At 44.4% G+C, this 18139-nt stretch overlaps 1 protein-coding gene across 1 annotated transcript in view; it reads right to left on the reverse strand.

The window, feature by feature from the left end:
• Positions 1 to 14445: 14445 nt before the first annotated feature.
• F9 (coagulation factor IX) overlaps positions 14446 to 18139 on the reverse strand; it is a 46537-nt gene continuing 42843 nt past the window's right edge. The window contains exons 7-8 of the mRNA XM_027846401.1: positions 16236 to 16350; positions 14446 to 15265 (exon numbers count right to left, since the gene is read on the reverse strand). Of these exons, the coding sequence (XP_027702202.1) occupies positions 14718 to 15265; positions 16236 to 16350 (663 nt within the window). The 3' untranslated portion in view covers positions 14446 to 14717. The remainder of the gene's footprint in view (positions 15266 to 16235; positions 16351 to 18139) is intronic.

Raw genomic sequence — 18139 nt, forward strand, 5'->3', positions numbered from 1 at the left:
CTTTGCAACAATTCGAGCATCCTGGTGGTGATCATCATCATACCAAGCATTTATTAAACACCTCTCTTTACTCGAGAATTAAGTGCAGAGGACATGATCTCTGTCCACCAGGATTTTCCAATCAGATCCATCACCCAATGACATATTAGTTATTATTTAAAAGACAGTTTAAGAAGATGGCTAGAGAGCCGGACTTGGAGAGAGGTGAGACTTTGGTTTCAAATCCTGCCTCTGATGCTTGCTTACTATGTGATCCTGGGCAAGTCACTTTACCACTCTGAGCCTCAGTTGCTTCATCTCTGAAATGGGGATGACAATAACTAACACTTTCCTCACAAGGTTGTTGTGAGGATCAGATGAGATTATGTTCATAAAGCACTTTGCCAACTTTTAAGTGCTATAGAAATGCCAGCTATTATTATCAATAATTAAAGATAAGGTGCATTTTCAACCTCTGCAGCCCAACCAGTTGATTGAGCATCAACCCTCTTCAATGGACCATGGCAGAATGAAATTGTATCACATGATCTTGATAGGTTGTGCAGTCTCATGGGAAACTGTACCTGACCTTTTGTTGAGTATTGAACCATTAGAATAAAGAGCTTTTTTCTAGTGCATGTGCTGGGGGGTGGGGTGGGTGGATGGATGGGTGGGATATTTTAAAATCATATTTTTTAAAAGTCATTAGAATATCACTGTTTGTAGATATCACATGATGATAGAGCAATTGCACTAATATTCATGCACTTTAACAAGGTTAATCTCAGACCTTAAATGTGATCTCCATGCACGCAGCATTCTTGGTGAAGCATCTATGAAATCTGAGCTTAAGGTGTAGGCATTCTGTTTATTTTGCTTCCCAGTCTTCGTGTCATAAAATAGATGCCATTAAATAAAGATGATGGATGTCAACTGACTATACATTTGGAAGGGTTCTGTGGTAGAATGCATTCTGGGAAGGAAAATAATAACATCATGCTTCATTGCTTTGTAGATGCCGCTTTGAGTAAAACAAGAAAGATAAGTCCCCCTTGAATTAAGGGAGTGCTAATAGAAACCTTTCCCCCTTCCCCCTGCATTTGGATACTACTTTTGCAGGCAAGAACTAACATTTCTGCACCCCCCCCCCCACACTGGTATTACAGAAAAAATAGCACAATAATAATTGTAATTATCCTGCCTTGCCCATGTTACTCACCTCCTCAGCTTCATCTGCCCTAAGATGGAATGGACTCTGATTCCAACATGGGTGCCAGTGCTCCTAGGAACTATCTCCATTTTCCCATTGGGATCAAGGGAGGAAATACAGGGTTCTTTTTACTTTTCCAAGAACATCCATTCTAGATTCTACCTCCCAAATTGGGCATCAACTCAACTCAACCTTCACTCTCTCAAAACTATCTCTGCTTCTCTGTGTAGGCACTTGGCAGGGGCAGGTGGTACTTTTTGCTTGACCAAAAAGAAAAGAGCAGAAAATTGTTCCATTTTACTTTTTATTTTTTTAAACAATGTATTTCTATTCTCACTCGGTGGCTATAATGTACCAAACCAACCTAGTGACCAGGTAATTAACTATTTTGCAATAGTACAAAAGTACCTCTTTTTGCAGTTTGAACCACCCAGGGCTGTCAGATCCGTCTTCAGGCTCACCAAAGTTTCAAGGCAACTGGAAGTGGTGATGGTTACATTTGTTGCCTTGTGACTTTGGGACATGTGCCATAACTGTTCTCACGTACACATTTGCAAAGGAGGTGTCCTTTTAAGCATCTTTACCTCCTTTTGAACTTTGGAGAGAGAAAAAAAAAAACTATTCTAATAAATGTTTTTTTCACAATGTGTATTGTTTCTTTGAGATTTTCCCCCTTTGTGGTAACACACACCTCTTTTCAATATGTAAGAATGCAATTTCCTGTTTTGAAACCCTTGGGGGCAGTAGTGTGTGTGTGTGGTAGTGAATCTGAGCCATCTGACTTGCCTTAAATGTTTTCTACTGTAGTTTGGAGAATGATTGTTTTGCAATTCTGTTTTTCTGAGCCATGATTTCAGAGGTGTTCTATGAAAAGTGCACATTTTTCTGCAGTTGTTTCTGTATGAAGGGATTGCCAGTCACTCCAATGACACCGGAATACTGTGGTACAATAGTATGCTTTTCTCTATTCTATTTAATGCCATAGGCCAGGCCTGTGGGACTGTACAATAGTATCACAAATCAGCTGGATTTTAATCAGAGGCCTGGAAACTTGATACTTCCTTACCTTGTCCAATTGCTGCAATCCATCACGGACAATTTTTTAAATCATTCATGAATACTTCGGTATATTTTAAATTTCATTACGGATTGAATCTAAATACTATTGCAATTAATTTGTCATATGTGCCAGTCCTGTAGTTAGAGGACAAACTTAATAGATAATACATGGATATAAGAGCAATATTCCTTAGCATTTAACACACTTGCGTAGAAAACGTGGGAGGCTTTTTTTTTGCCTCCCATAGTAGTTGATATAAATGTTTAATTTTTTTTAGGGTACTATTAGGTTCTATAGATAAAAATTTTTGTTCTAATATTTTAAAGGTTGATATTCTACACACTTAATGTTTGGTTTCTATGTGTTTACAAATGCAGCTGCGCTGTTGAAATTTGGTAAGATTCTAGTTGTAACTGATAGTAGCAAAATCACTCTTATTCTGAAAATTGAATTCTGTTGTTAAGATGTGCTTATTAAAACTGTTAATTCTATTTGAAAATCAAAAGATTAAATAAATTCATTCATACCTAACAGTTTTATTTTTGTCTAGTAAAGTATTGATTGTATGTCCCCCATTCCTTTCCTGTTCCTCAATGATGACATCCCCAATCCAACAGTCCATTGGAGCCACCATCCCTTCGATTTGGGGTTCCCTCCATTTATCCTCTTAGCACCCCATTCATGCATGCTCTTCCTGGGCAACTCCTATAGTCTTCCTCCAAGAAGTTTGCCATAGGGAGTGTACCCAACCTGTTCGGAAGGGGGACCAGTTTTTAGCTTTCTCTTGACATTTTTTAGGTATCAATGGAGCACACAGACAGTCCATCTATTACCCCTTCACTGTCACTATGTGACTGACCCATTTCCCCCTTCCACAGGCATTCATTTCCTTGATGACACCTTTCACATTCCCTTCTGCATAATTTCTTGTTTATACTATATTGTCTCTTGCTCCTGCCCACCACACACCATTCATAAAAGCAGCTTATTTCTTTCGAGAGAGAGGTTTCATTTAGGCATGGGAGTGGGAAAGGAGAAGGGAATGACCATTTATTACATGTCTACTATGTGCCAGGCACTGTGTAAAGTGCTTTACAAATATTATCTCATTTGAGCCTCGAAACAACCCTGAGGACCAGGTGCTATTATTATCTTTTTGTTGTCCCCATTTTATAGTTGAGGAAGTTGAGGCAGACAGAGGTTAAGTGACTTGCCCGGAGTTACAAAGTATCTGAGGCTATAGATCTTTTTGACTTCAGGCTCAGAGCGCTATCCACGGTACCACCTCGCTGACTGTGTTATTGGCATGGTTAATGCCATTATTTGTTCCAGAGAGGAAATATGATTAAGTAGAGGGACCAGTCTTGAAGCGAGAGACCTGGGTTCTAGTCTGACTTCCGACACCTACTACTTGTGTGACTTTGTGTAGGTGACCTCACCTCTCCCTTGTCTTCCTCAATGGGTTCAGTGTCTGGCTACATTCTACCCCCTTCCTTATCTCAACCTCTTGGTGAACCAGTTCACTGCTACACTATTTTCTACACTCAATTCCTTACCACTGAATGATTTCTCCTTGCCAAACCTCAGCCCTAAATTATCTCTACCATCCTATCTGCTTGCTGTTTAATGGAACTGGAAGAAATCATGAAACTGTGATGACTTGGTTTATTACAAATTTATGTTATCTCACCTGGGTCCTCACTGCCACAAGGCAAACCTTCTATTCCTCCTTAATTGATTTGCTCTCCCACTCTCCACATTAGCTTACATCTCCTTCTTGTATCTCTTCAAGCCTGTCACATCAATCCCTTCCTTCTTTTGTCTCACCTGAGAATTTTGCCTGAGGACCTTCACTGAAAAAGTTGAGACTATTCACCAAGAGCTCCCTTTTCCTCACCTCACATAATTCAGACATCTTCTTCGACTATCTTCTTCATTCTGGGGTCTGATGAAGAACTGGCCCTTCTCCTTGCCAAAGCCTCTACCTGAATCCTTGACCCTATCATATCCCAACTTCTCCAGAAAATTGCCCCCACCATCCCCATTCTCTCTTATCTTCAATGTCTGCTTATCTACTGACTCCTTCTGTACTGCCTACAAATATGCCCATGTCTCCCCCATCCTTGCAAAAGCTCTCAATTTTTTTTAACTATCCCTCATAGCCTTTCATCCTATATCTCTCCTTCCTTTCATGACTAAGGCTTTGAGAAATCCATGTACATCTACAACCAGTTTCTCTACATTCTCTAATCCCACTTGCCTCTAGACCTTTTACAATCTAACTTCAACCTCATCATTCAACTAAAACTGCCCTCTCAGAACTTAATAATGACCTCTTAATTGTCAAATCTAATGGCCTTTTCTCAATCTTCAGCCTTCGTGACCTCTCTGCCACATTTGACACCATTGATCATCTTTCTTTTTGGATACTCTCTCTTCTGTAAGTTTTTGTGCATGTCTCTCCCCTCAGCTCTCATCCTACCTGTCTGACTACTCGTAGGTCTTCTTTCCTGGTTCTTCATCCATGTCATGTCATCTAATAGTAGATGTTCTCTAAAGCTCCCGGACCCCCTTATTTCTTTATCCTGTTATTTATTTCTTGGTGATCTCATCAGCTCCCTTGGCTTCAATTAGCATCTCTTTGCAAATAATTCCCAGATCTAAATATCCAGCCTTATTTTTCTGAGCTATGGTCACACATCTCCAACTTCCTTTTACATCTCGAATTAGATATCCTTTAGGCATCTCAGATGCATCACATCAGAAATAGAACTCACTATCTTTCCTCTCAAGCCCTTTCCCTTTTGAACTTTACCATTACAGTCAAGGGTATTATCAATGGTCCATCCTCCACATAACCCAGACTCACAACCATGCTGTCATCCTCAACTCCTCACTCTTTCTCACATCACACATCCAACCCACTGCCAGATTTTTGCCATTTTTACCTTAACAACATCTCTCATACTTGTTACCTCTCCACTCCTATAGCCACAACAGTAGCTCAGGCCTTCATTTCCTTCTGCCTGGACTAATTGCAAAAGTCAGTTAATTGGTCCCCTTGCCAAAAGTCTCTCCCCACTCTAATCCACCCTCCACTCACCTATGAAAGTGATTTTCCTAAATGTCAGCCCTGCTACTCAATAAACTCTTTTGACTACCCAGCCCCAGGATAAAATACAAAGTTCTCTGTTCGGCACTAAAGCCCTGGCCCCTTTCTGCCTTTACTGTTATCCTATACTTTACTCCCCACTATGAACTCTAAGGCTCACTTGTAGTTTCTTGAACACTACATTCCATCTCTGGTCTCTGGGCTTTAGCCTTGACTGTACCCCATGCCTGAAATGCCATTCCTCCTTTCCTCTGCCTCTTACTTTCCCTGACTTCCCTCAGTAGAATGGTTTGGGGAATTCAGAAATGAGGGAATGGGTCTTTTCCAGTTCCCATCTCCCCACATCCCCATCTGCCAGTCCCTTCCCCTCTCAGATTGCCTTCTACTTAACAAGATCAGTGTCTTATGTGTATCTAGTTGTTTACATGTTTTCTCCTCCATCAGAAAGTGAACTCCTTCATGCCAAGGACTGTTTGTCCTGCCCTTACTTTGTCTCCTCAGCTTAGATTAGTGCCTGGAACATCTGAAGTATTTAAATGTTTGTTGACTGCCTAACTTGCTGACCCAGACAGCAGGGTTGTGACTTCCTCCAGTGATATTCAGCAGGATGGTTGATGGGTTTTGACTAGAGGTGAATAGCAGCATAATTCAGTTCTGATTCACCAAACAATACCACCACTTAGTCCACATCTCTCCATTTTGTCCACAAGAATGGCATGAGACCTTTTGTCAAACGTTTTGCTAAAATCTAGGTAAACTATCCATTACTCTCTAATACACTGGTACATCTGGGATTTTATTGATATGGGCACACCCTCCAACAGTGCTGATTGCAACCCAACTGTGTCTTCTTCGCATCCTGTTTGACTTCTATCCTTTTATCCTCCCATAAATTCCCCAATGGCAGACCATCCGATATGCTGGGAACTATTCCTCTTGTTCTCTTGACATTGGGTGAACATGACTGGAACCTGTGACCTGTCTGTAATCAGATTTTCCTACACTGATGAAGTTATATCTAATGATCACTAGTTCTCCCATCCCCCCCCCTTTTACTATGTTTTCGGCCTCTCAATAAAGGCAGACTGACTTAATTCTGTGGCCTTCAAAGTGGCAGTTATTGTCTGCCCCCTGAGGGTCGTATGTGATCAACTAATCAGAGTGGGAAGATGGATCACATCCTACCCTCCATGCCCTTATCTCCCAATACATCCCCTCTGGCTCTGCCCCCTCTTTCATTTGCCTACTCTCAACCTTTCTGATTCTGAGCCAACTGTGGGCCGCTCAGGGAAATTTTAATCAAATCAAAAGCAGGGCATTCACAGTGGCAACTATGTAGAAACCATTGGGCAAATTCTCCTTCCCTTCCCCTCCCCCTTCTGCTCCTCAGATCACCTTGTGATGGTGGCAGGAACACTCAGAGTTTGGGCTTTATGCTCTGGAGGCAGTGGCTGATGAGTAAGAGTCCCACCTTCCCTCTTTTTGTTTTGAGGGGAAGACAGTGAGTCACACAAGATGAGCAGGCATGGATGAGTGGTGTTGTCTATCCCAGATCTCATTACATTATCCTTCTCCCAACCCCGCTTCCCTTTTAAAATCTTCCTGTTACTGGTGAAGGCTCCACCATCCTACTAGTCACCCAGGTTAATAATCTTGCTATTATCCTCAAATCTTCATTCTCAGTCATCCCACATAGGCAGTCACCTGCCTAATCATATCTTCTCTACCTCCATGTACCTCTTATATACGTGCCTTTCTCTCCACTCACACAGCTACCACCCTAGTTCTGGCCCTCAACACCTATCACCTGGACCATTACAATAGCTCCTAATTGGTCTCCCTGTCTTGTCTCCCTCCACTCCAATCCATCTTCCACTCAGGTGCCAAAATGACTTTCCTAAAGCGCAGATCTGATTATGTCACTCTCCTGCTCAATAAACGCTCTAGTACCTCCAGGATCAAATATTATTTTTTCCTTATTTCTTTGGTTTTTAAGTTCTATTTTTTTGTGCAAGTTTTATAATGGACCTAATTATTAGTATAGTAGTAGTTGTTGTTCAGTCCTTTCAGTCACGTGCAATTCTTTGTGATGAGATTTGGGGTTTTCTTGGCAAAGATACCTGGGCGGTTTGCCATTTCCTTCTCCAGCTCATTTTAAAGATGAGGAACTGAGGCAAACAGGGCAAAGTGACTTGTTCAGGGTCACACAGTTCATAAGTATCTGAAGTCAGATTTGAACTCATGAAGATGAGTCTTCCTGAGGCTAAGCTTAGCATGCTATCCGCTGCAGCACCACCTAGCTGCCCCTCTGTACAATAGTACATGTGTATAATTTATAAATAAGCAAATTTACACATAGTGGGGTGAGTGCTCAAAATGTTTTTACTGATGGGGGTGTGCAATCAAAGATGTTTGGAGACCACTGATTTCATAAGCCCACTCTAGAAAGGTAAACTACTGAAAAGAAATGGACCAAGGCGAGAGAGTACAGACGTACATGGAAATGGAAATGCAGGTAAGCAACTCCAAGGCACCGTATGATCAGAGCTAGGATCACAGCATGTGGCCAACCTGACCAGTACTTGTAATATAATGGAGTCTCTGTGAGCAACAGATTTAAAACTCGGGCCAACGTTTGTTTGCCCGACTTGGTGGCTGATGGTAACCCAGGCCTATATGCCAGGAGAGAAATGAATGTACTTGGCTTTCCTCATTGCCTTGTTTTCTGACAGCATCTTCTGTTATGTTTTCAGAGTTCTTGTCAAAATTCTGCCTTAGCATTAGCGTGGGGTCTCTGCAAGGAATTGATGATGACCCTGCATCTAGAGCTAGAAGGGATGTTGGAGGCCATCTAGCTCAACCCTCTCATTTGACAGAGGAGGAAACTGAGGCCCAGCAAAGTCAAGTGACTTGCCTGAGGTCATACATAGGTTTATGGGGTCACGGATGGTACCTCAGGGGTCATCTAGTTCAACCTACTCATTAGACAGAGGAGGAAACTGAGGCTCAGCAAAGTTAAGTGACTTGCCTAAGGTCACATGGATTATAAACCACAGAGCTGAGATTTGAACCCAGGACCCTTGATAGCAAAACACTTTCCACTACTCTTTGCTGCCTAACCTTTGCATAGTAGTATGGAGGCTACTTCCCCCCTTTCAATATGAGATCTGAAAGGTGTGTCGCCTTTGTAGGGATGCTCTTATTAGTTGGTAGAGCCGATTTTGTTTTCTCGTGGGAGTGCCTCCCAGTGTTCAATAACACAACCTAATGGGGAAATGGACTATGAGCACTAAATGTACACATTATAGGCAGCTAATGGGAAATGTTCTTATGAGATCAGCGTTTATACCACTTATTAGCTATTTAATTCTATAAATGTTTATTAAACACCTCTGACTCCAGACTGGGTGCGCTAGACCCGGGGCCACCCAGCCACCTAGTTAGCAAGAAACCTTAGAGGCCATGTAGTTCAAACTCCTCATTTTACAGAGGAGGAAACTGAGGTTCACAAAAGTGAAGTGACTTGCTCAAGGTCACACAGGTAATAAGTGACGTATCCAGGATCTGAGTTCAGATTCTCTGACATCAAATTCAATGCCCTTTCATAGCTCTCCTAGATTTCTGATGCTACTTGTGATCTCATGGTCTCTATGAACTGTGTCTGTGTAGATATGGTTGAAGAGCATCCTCTTTACCAGCACCCCCAATAAAAAGAAAAAGGAATCCCCCTTTCTCTCCTCCCCTAGTCATTTCCACACAGTGGTTGCGTCAAAATGGCCTTTTTTTTTTGTAGGGCAGCTCCCACAGTCTGTTGATCTTCCAGCATTGCCTCTTAATACTAACAGATAGCCTGAGGCCTTCAGTCCAGAAAAGCTCCCTCAGTTCCTGATTGCAGCCCATTAGGTGAGTCTGTCTGTGGGGCAGTGTCAGCATTGAGTACCAGACTAAACTTGATCACTGCAGAATTACTCTGGCTGAAGCCCACCTGGGAACTACCCAGCAGCCCTCCCTCTGCTCTGCAGCTCTAGCTCCAAAGGGCCATGTGGGGGTGGGGACAGTGGGTTCCTAGGTATTACCAGCTGGGCACCACTGCTAGCAGCCAGTCCATCGGAGGCCTGGTGCCAGCTTTCTGAGGTCATGAGCTTGTACGGAAATCGGAGAACCCCAGAGCTAGAAGGGGCCTCAGAGGCCATCTAGCTTAAATTGCTCATTTGAAGGAAGGGGAAATAGAGATGAAGGGACTTGGTCACTCATAGGATGACCTTTTAAAGACCTTTACTATCTAGCTGTCACCTATCTTTCCACACTGATTTCACATTATTCTCTTTTACACATTATCTCAGCCAAAATGGTTTCCTTGCCATTTCCCAAATCTCTTGCTCCATCTCCTACTTCTCTGTATTTGAGTAGGCTGTGCCTCCTGCCTGAAATGTTCTCCCTCCTTCCCTCTTCCTCTTAGAATCTCTTCTGTTGTTGTTCAGTCATGTCTGACACATGTCCAACCAGATGGGACCCTGTTGTTTTTTTTTTTTTTGCGAAGATACCAGAGTGGTTTTGTTATTCCTTCTCCAACCCATTTTATAGATGAGGAAACCGAGGCCAACAGGGGTAAGTGACTTGCCCAGGGTCACACCTAGTGTCTGAGGCCAGATTTGAAATCAGGTCTTCCTGACTCCAGGTTTGGTTGCTCTATCCCTTCAAAGCCTTTCCAGAACCCCACAGTTGTTAGTATTACTCCTCTCCCCACCCCCAATACTCTGCATGTATTCCATATTCACTTATCTGTGTCTGTGTTGTTTCTACCCAGTAGAAAGTAAACTTCCTGAGGGCAAGAACTGCCTCACTTTTGTCTTTACATCCCCAGTGGCTAGCACAGTTCTAGGCACGTAGTACTTAGAAATTACTATCTTAGCTCTAGAGCTTAAAGGTGCCTCAGAAGCCCTTGAGTCTGATCTCATAATTTTACAGAGAAGGAAACTGAGTCTCACATGGAGGATCCCAGATCTAGATCCGGAAGGGACTTCAGAGGCCATTCAGTCCAGAGCTGACATAATGTTCTGACGAGGTCTGACGAGGGCAGAACACAGAGGGCCTCCCGCCTCTTTATTGTTGGATGGATCATTGGTCTAGAGCTGGCCATCAGTGGACAGAGTGCCAGACGCAGAGTCCGCAAGACCTGAGTTCAAATCCGGCCTCAGACACACACTCTAGCTGTGTGACCCCGAGCAAGTCACGTCACCCTGTTTGCCTCAGTTTCCTCATCTGTAAAATGAACTGGAGAAGGAAATGACAAAGCACTCCAGTGTCTTTGCCAAGAAAACCCCAAATGGGGTTACAGTGAGTAGGACACGACTAAAATGATTAAACCAAAAGATCATAAGTTTATAAATTTAGAGCTAGAAAGGAACTTAGAGGTCATCATTTCACAGAGGAGGAAACTGAGGCCCATAGAAGGGAAGGGAGTTGTTCAAGGTCACATAGGGAAGAAACAGCGGAATCCAGCCCCCAAGTTCTAAAGAGAGAAAGAAATTGAGGCCCAAGGAAACACCATGGAGAGAACACTGGATCAGGTAGGAATCAGAAGACTTGGGCTCAAATGCTGGCTCTATTCAATTCAAGCCAACAGACACTTATTAAGTGTCTAAAATAATTTGGAGGCAGAAGAACTGGGTTTGAATTTGAACTCCCATTTGGTACCTGTGTGACCATGAAGAAATCATATAACCTCTTTGGGCCTCAGTTTCCTTATCTGTAAAATGAGGGATTTTGGCTAGATGACCCCTACCATCCTTTCAAGCTTAGATCTAGGATAATGTAATTTTACTACATGCCTAGAACTGTGCCAGTCACTGGCGATGCAAAGATAAAAATCAGGCATTTACATTCTCCTGGGGAGAAACAAAATGGATACAGATATGTAAATGTAAAATACAAAGTAATTTTTTTTTCGTATGAGGCAATTGGGGTTAAGTGACTTGCCCCAAGTCACACAGCTAGTGAGTGTTATGTGTCTGAGGCTGGATTTGAACTCAGGTCCTCCTGACCTCAGGGCCGGCGCTTTATCCACTGTGCCACTTAGCTGCCCCTACAAAGTAATTTTTGAGGGCAGAGTGATAACACTAATGAGTGAATGGGTCAGGAAAGGGTTTGAAAGGAGCTAGAGATTCCAAGAGGCAGAGGGAAGGAGGGAGAACATTTCAGGAAGGAGGCACAGCCTGCTCAAATGCAGAGAAGTAGGAGATGCAGGAGATTTGGGAAATGGCAAGGAAACCATTTTGGCTGAAACAAAGAGTTTGTAAAAGGGGGTACATAATTCGAAATCAGTGTGGAAAGATAAATGGCAGCTAGTTTGTGAAGTTCTTTAAAAGCCAAATAGAGGAGATTGTATTTTATCCTGGAGGGATAGCATGACAGAAACCAGTGAAAACTGTTTGAGCAAATTGATGTAGAAGGAATGTCAGTTTGGGCAGGGATGGATTGGAGAGGAGACAGGTTGCAAGGAAGCCAGTTGGGGGTTATTGCAATAATACAGGTGACAGGTGACGAGGACCCAGATTCGAGTGGCCACTCTGCTCCTTCCTGGCTATACAACCCCTCTTTCCCCTGGACCTCAGTTTCCTGATCTGTAAAATGTGAGGAGCTTAAAAATTGGGAGGAACATAGCCCTCTCTTTTCCCTGGCACCATAAGCAGCTGATTTCCCAAGAATGACCCCCCAAAGTCCTACTTAAACAGCAAGGGGAAATGTCTGTGCTATAATCATGTACTTCTCCCAGCTCAGCAAGGATTCTTTTTCAATCTGTCACTTCCAATATGAGAGCAGCATGCTTCAGCCCATTTGGGTTAAGTAGCTCCCGTGCTTTTGAAAGCATTAATGATCCTGGTACAGGCTGGTGCATATGCCCTAGGTGGAAGACGTCAAGGGCACAGCTCACAAAGCTGCCATCCCTGGGGTCTCTTTAAGCTGGGATGGGATCATAGATTAGGAACTGGGAGGGAACCTTTGAGGTCGTCGAGATGTGAGGAGACTGTGTCAGGCTGCAGGAAGCTGAGGCTGGACCCAAGGGGAAGGCAGGGATGGGCTTGGAGATATGTGGGCTCAAATACTCTTCATCCAATCCAAAAGAAACAGTTACTGCTGCCATGGTGCTGGAAAGTTTGTGATGCACTTTATATGAAGGATCTCCTTTGAGCCCAGCAATGACCCTGTGAAGTAGGTGCTACAGATAGTTTTCATCCTGTTTTCCAGATAAAGAAATTAAGGCTGAGAAGTCAAATTTGAACTCAGGGTTTCGTGACATCAAGTTCAATCCTCTAGCCACTGTGTGCCAAGCCCTGAGGACCCCAGATCCCAAGGGCCTCAGCTCACTGCTTGGTGGGACCACTAGAGGCCTGCTTCCCAGACAGTTGATCATCCTGACGAGGCCAGGAGGCCTCACTTTCACAGGGTGGGGGAGATGCCAAATGTCCATTGAAATGGTGGAATCTTGAATCTAATAGGTAATATCTTCAAAGTTATCCCTCTATGGTAGGTGGTTTAGGAGAGAGAGAGAGTGCACAGAGTGCTGGGCCTGGAGTCAGGAAGCCTTGAGTTCAAATGTGGCCTCAGATGCTTCTTAGCTGTGTGACCTTGGGCAAGTCGCCTAACGGCTGTTTGCTTCAGTTTCCTCATCTGTAAAATGAGGATAATAATAGCTCCTATCTCCCAGGGTTGTTGTGAGGATCCAATGAGATAATATTTGTAAAGTGCTTTGTAAACCTTCAAGTACCATGAAGAACATTATTCTGATAAAGGGTCCATAGGCTCCACCAGACTGCCAAAGGGGTCCATGACCCCCGAAAGTTTAACAGCCCCTACCTAGTAGAAGGTAAGTTCCCTGAGGGTGGAGATTTGGTTTTGTATCCCCTGAACCTAACCCAGTAATTAGATTGGATGGGTAGATTGCATACTGTGGGGAAAGGCCCTGCTCTGGCTCTCACAGGGAGCTTAGGGCTGAACTTGGGTTCTGATCCAGCTCTCCCTGCTCAGCCCTGGACTCTGCCACCTCCCCAAATTTGGTTTTCCCTGCCCTTGGGGCCCATGTGGATCTCTAGCTTGGCTCATCAACTCCTCCAATTCCAGCCAATGAGCCTTTCTTGGGGGCCTTCGGTGGGCCTCGATACAAGGGTGACGTCCGGAAAAGGCCTACTCTTGCTTCCTGGGATATTTTTCCTGTGAGTGGCAAGTTTGTTTCCAAATGGGTTTATTGAGGTACCCAGTGTGAGCAGACCTGCACTGGGGAGAGCTGGACAGCTTTGGCTTGCCAGGGTTTGCCCCCTTCCTGGATCCTAACAATATTTCCTGATGCATTTCAGCTGGATTTTGTATTTTTCTGAAAGCAAAATCCCACAACTCCCTGATGACAATCTCTCCATCCTCTCTCATCTCCTCACCCTAGGTCTTCTGTATGAGCAGAAATAGCACCCAAATGGCAGCTACCAGGACGTACCCAAGGCAAGGCAGCAATCAGTGGGTGGCAACCCAGCTAGCTGCTAACTGCTTTAGCCACCTGATCAGCACCTTGTGATGGAGGGCCTGGGCTAGACAGGGGGTCTAGGGGACTGGACAATATATATTCAGGAATAAAGGGACGGACTACAGAAGCAGAGACCCTGGAGAGCTCTTTCCAGCCCATGCTAGCCCTCAGGAATCTGGATATGTTACAAGCCACTCAGCGAGGACTTACTACAGAAATGATTGTGATACTCGTGTATATTTTTAAGAGTATGGAGCTGACTTGACATGTAGGCAGAGTAGGCTGCCATCTACCAAACAGGATTGGGAAGGCCAAATAGTTGAATTGGTAACACTGGTTGGGTAGAGAGGGAAGAACAGGAAAGGACTGGAGCCATGAGGTCTTTTGGGGAAGGCAGACCCATAGCCTTGAGTGTCTGGGAAGGGGTGGGGGAAGAGCCAAGGAAGGAGCTTACAAAGGGAAGATGGGTTGAGTAGAGAAAGGACACTCAAGGGGGAAGAAACACAATGGAAACACAGGGACTGTGGCAGGAAGAGGGTTTAGGGACAGATGAGGTTAGGAAGCCAAACTCTGTCTGCTTCACAGCCTTGTGGGACTGATCACGCTGTCACAGCATAATATTTATTCAATGCCCGTTTCCCCTCTTGTGTATACAGACCAGTGTAGTCTGAGTTCTACCCAGAATTCTCTCTGTTCAAAAGGAAAAAGCAGCATTGTGCGATAATGTATATTCATACCCAACAATCGATAGGACATTGATTAGTAACAAAGCCATTCCTGTCTCTTTTCTCAATCCCAAATAACAAGCAACAATCCGGAAAGGGAGCAAAGCTGGCGTGGCTCAGGTGCGTTTTGTGTTCTCTTTAATCCATTTGACAAAGCTGGAGACCTTCGTGTAGATGCCATATTTGCCTTGGATAGCACATTGTTCTCCCCAGCTGATGATGCCAGTGAGGAAGCTGGTGCCCTCCACTTCTGTGGTATGGGGCCCCCCACTGTCTCCTTGGCAGGAATCTTTGCCACCCTGGTGAAAGCCAGCACAGAACATGTTGCTGTGGATGCTGACCTTGGTGGAGCGCAGGCATGTGGCTCTGTCCACGTAGGGAACATTCAGGAACTGGAGGACAGAGGCTGAGCGGCCCCTGTGGTAGATCTTGCCCCAGCCACTCACGGTGCCTTTTCCAAACTCAAGGAAAATCTTGGTGTACTTCTTGTCTGCAATGCAGACTGGGGTCACGTACTCATTCAGCTGCAAGGGCTCATCGAGCTCCAGAAGGGCGATATCATTGACGTACTTTTCCACCGAGCCATTGTAAGTGGGGTGAGGAATGGCTCGGATCACCCGGCGCATCTGCTCTGTGCCTTCTGGAGTTTCTGTGTTATGCTCACCTGGGAGAAGAAAACATGGCACCCTTTAGCACTTAGGATTTCACCTCATCATTTACATTTCTCTAGAGTACTGAATCTTCCAAAGCATCTTCCCCACAATGACCCTATGAGGGAAGTGGGGCAAGTATTGTTAGTCTCCTTTTGCAAGTGAGGAGATTGAGGCTTGGAGAGGGCACATGACTTTTCCAAGGCCACCTAGGTCAATAAGGGGTCAGAGCCAAGGTCTAACAACACAGAGGCTCAAAGATTTAAAGCTAAAAGTGACCTTAGGGTCCATTTAGTCCACCCCCCCCATTTTATGGATGCAGAAGTGGGATTTGAAGAGGTCAAGACTTTCCCAAGGTCATACCAGTAGTAAATGGCAGAGTCAGGGTTTGAACCCAGGTCCTCTCTGACTTTAATAGTACTCGTTCCTCGGTACCACTACAGAACTCCTCTACACCACCTTCTCTCTTAAAAAAACAACTCCCCTTCCCCTACTCTCTCTCCTAAAGAAAGAACTCCCCTCACTCCTACAGAGCACCCAGTGCCATGGACCTTGTTAAGGTCTCCAGGGATTCCAATCCTACACCAAATGAGGCGCCAGGTCACATGATCTCTAAAGGACCTTCCAGCCCTAGGGCTCTACAATTTCCCAGGTCTCCTCTGCTCCAACACCACGTTTCCATCTTATTGGCAAGTGGTGGGAGGAGCAGTCCCCATTTTGCAGGCCAAACTCTAATTTGAAGGTAGCGCTTCCTTCTTATCAAGCTCTTGGAGATCCCACAGAGCTTTCCGTGGTCACCTACTCCCTCTACAATGTCCTCAACATGAGGCCATTCAGCTTCCACTTGAACATATCCAGTGACGACAAGTTTGTTCCCTTTTGAAATAGCTTATTCAGCTCAGGGCCAGCCATATAATGCCATGTGACAAGGTTCACAGCCCCGTCTGTGAATTTCAACATCTCAGTGGGTAATGGTTTGCTCACCTGCAACGACAGTAATTTCGTCGCCAGGTACAATGCAGTGGGCTGCAGTTACAATCCATTTCTCATTGATGATGGAGCCACCACAGAATGCTTTAAGCCTTCCATTCAAAACGACCTGAGGGAGGAAAAGCACCAAGGTTTTCTGATATGTCATTTTGAACTGAGGACAAGCTGGAAGGCAGGAACAAAATTCAATTCTTCATGGCTCCATTGAGAAGGAAAGGGAGAGTTCCCTATGGCCTGCTGCAGTGAGAGTTTCCCATGTCAGGATCAGTCTGTTTCTATCCCTGTTTCCCAGAGGAGATGGCAAAGGAGTTGGAGGTAAGGGTAGGGGTGAAGGGTTGAATGCCAGCCAAGGTGAAACAGAAAGATTGACTTCCTTGATTATTTGGGGCCTACTGGGTCCTTGTTCCTTAGGGAGTCTGAATTGTTCCATGGGGATAATAAGGTAAGACACTGGGAGAAACCACTTGAGAGTCCTAGTCTAGCATCAAGCATGGTGATCCAACAAGCTAGTGGCATATTGCTTTCCAATTTTTTCTTCTTCCCAGGAAGAAAAAATTGGAAAGCGATATTCCTGTCCAGGAGGGCCCCTGGAGTCTCCTTTAACCTGGAATGCTATGAAATGAAGCCAGATAGGCTCAGAAGCTTCTTCCTCAGACCTGAGCAGGCAGTGGGGAATTCCAGCAGGCAACAGACCCCTGGAGTTCCCCATGGGATGATGTGCCTGACTTCAGGCTTACTCGTGCCAAGTAAGGCTTATGTTAAAAAGAAAGAGAGGTGGTTCCCCAGTCTGGCCCAGGAATCAAGCAGAAAAGTCATCGAAGGCAGGGGCTTCTGAACCTTTCTTGTAGTCTAATGAAGTCTATGTACTGCTTCCCAAGAATAATGTTCTAAAATGTATAAAATAAAATACATTGGCTTTCAAAGGAAACCAATTGTATTGAAATCCATTAATCAAAATCTTAAAAACAAACAAACAAAAAAGGTCTCAGGCCCCACGTTTAGAATCCCTGATCTAAGGCTTGTGATCTAAAATCCCTGCTGTGGAACAAGTGAGCACGTCCACCAGTTTATAACAACACTGGATTTCTTTGTGGTGAGTTAAGAAGGAAAATTTTGCTTCTCTTCATTTTCTGGATCAGTTCCCCAAATTTCGAATTTCATCTCCAGTGCCTCCAAACCCTGATCCGTCTGTTTAGGAGAGAAGTGGGAAGTTCTGACCACTAGAGGGCACAATAAACATTTGTTTAAACACACACACACACACACACACACACACACACACAGACACACACACACAGACACACACACACACACAGACACACACACACACACACGGATTGTTAAGGTTTTTCTTTTTACTAAAGAATATATGCTAAAGTAAAGATTTATAGGCAACTGAAAAAAAATAGCCATGATCTTTCTGGGTGTGGTTCAACAAAAGAGGCAATGAATGTTTGCAGTGAGAAAAGAGTGGGTCCTATTTTCCCTAAATCGCTGTCTCCTATCTCTAACTAGAGAAGCCTTTCCTTTCCTAGGGTATCAAAGGTAATCTGGGCAGGTGCAGGTATCAGTGGGGTGTGCCTCATTCCCATCTCTTGTCCCTATTCTGCCCAAAGGTCCCACGGGAGGGTGGGGCTAAAGATGTTATCCCCTTGGGAGCAAGAGGCAGGAGGGCTCCAGTTTGCTCAAGCTGTTTCCTTTATCCCCTGTGGCACTGAATCTTTCCTAGCTACCCCCAATAACATTTTTCTTTTGATTGGTAGCTGACAGTCAACCCCAGTGATCTGATACTATTCAGATCAGTTGTGAGTGACTATCCTTGCCCAGATAAAAGGGTAACAATTCCTCCTTTTCCCTTTCATCAGGAAAGATCTGGATGTTGTTTTCACTTGGAGCTA

The sequence above is a fragment of the Vombatus ursinus genome, unplaced genomic scaffold, assembly GCF_900497805.2.
Source record: "Vombatus ursinus unplaced genomic scaffold, bare-nosed wombat genome assembly UNPS02015152.1, whole genome shotgun sequence".
Taxonomy (NCBI): Eukaryota; Metazoa; Chordata; class Mammalia; order Diprotodontia; family Vombatidae; genus Vombatus; species Vombatus ursinus.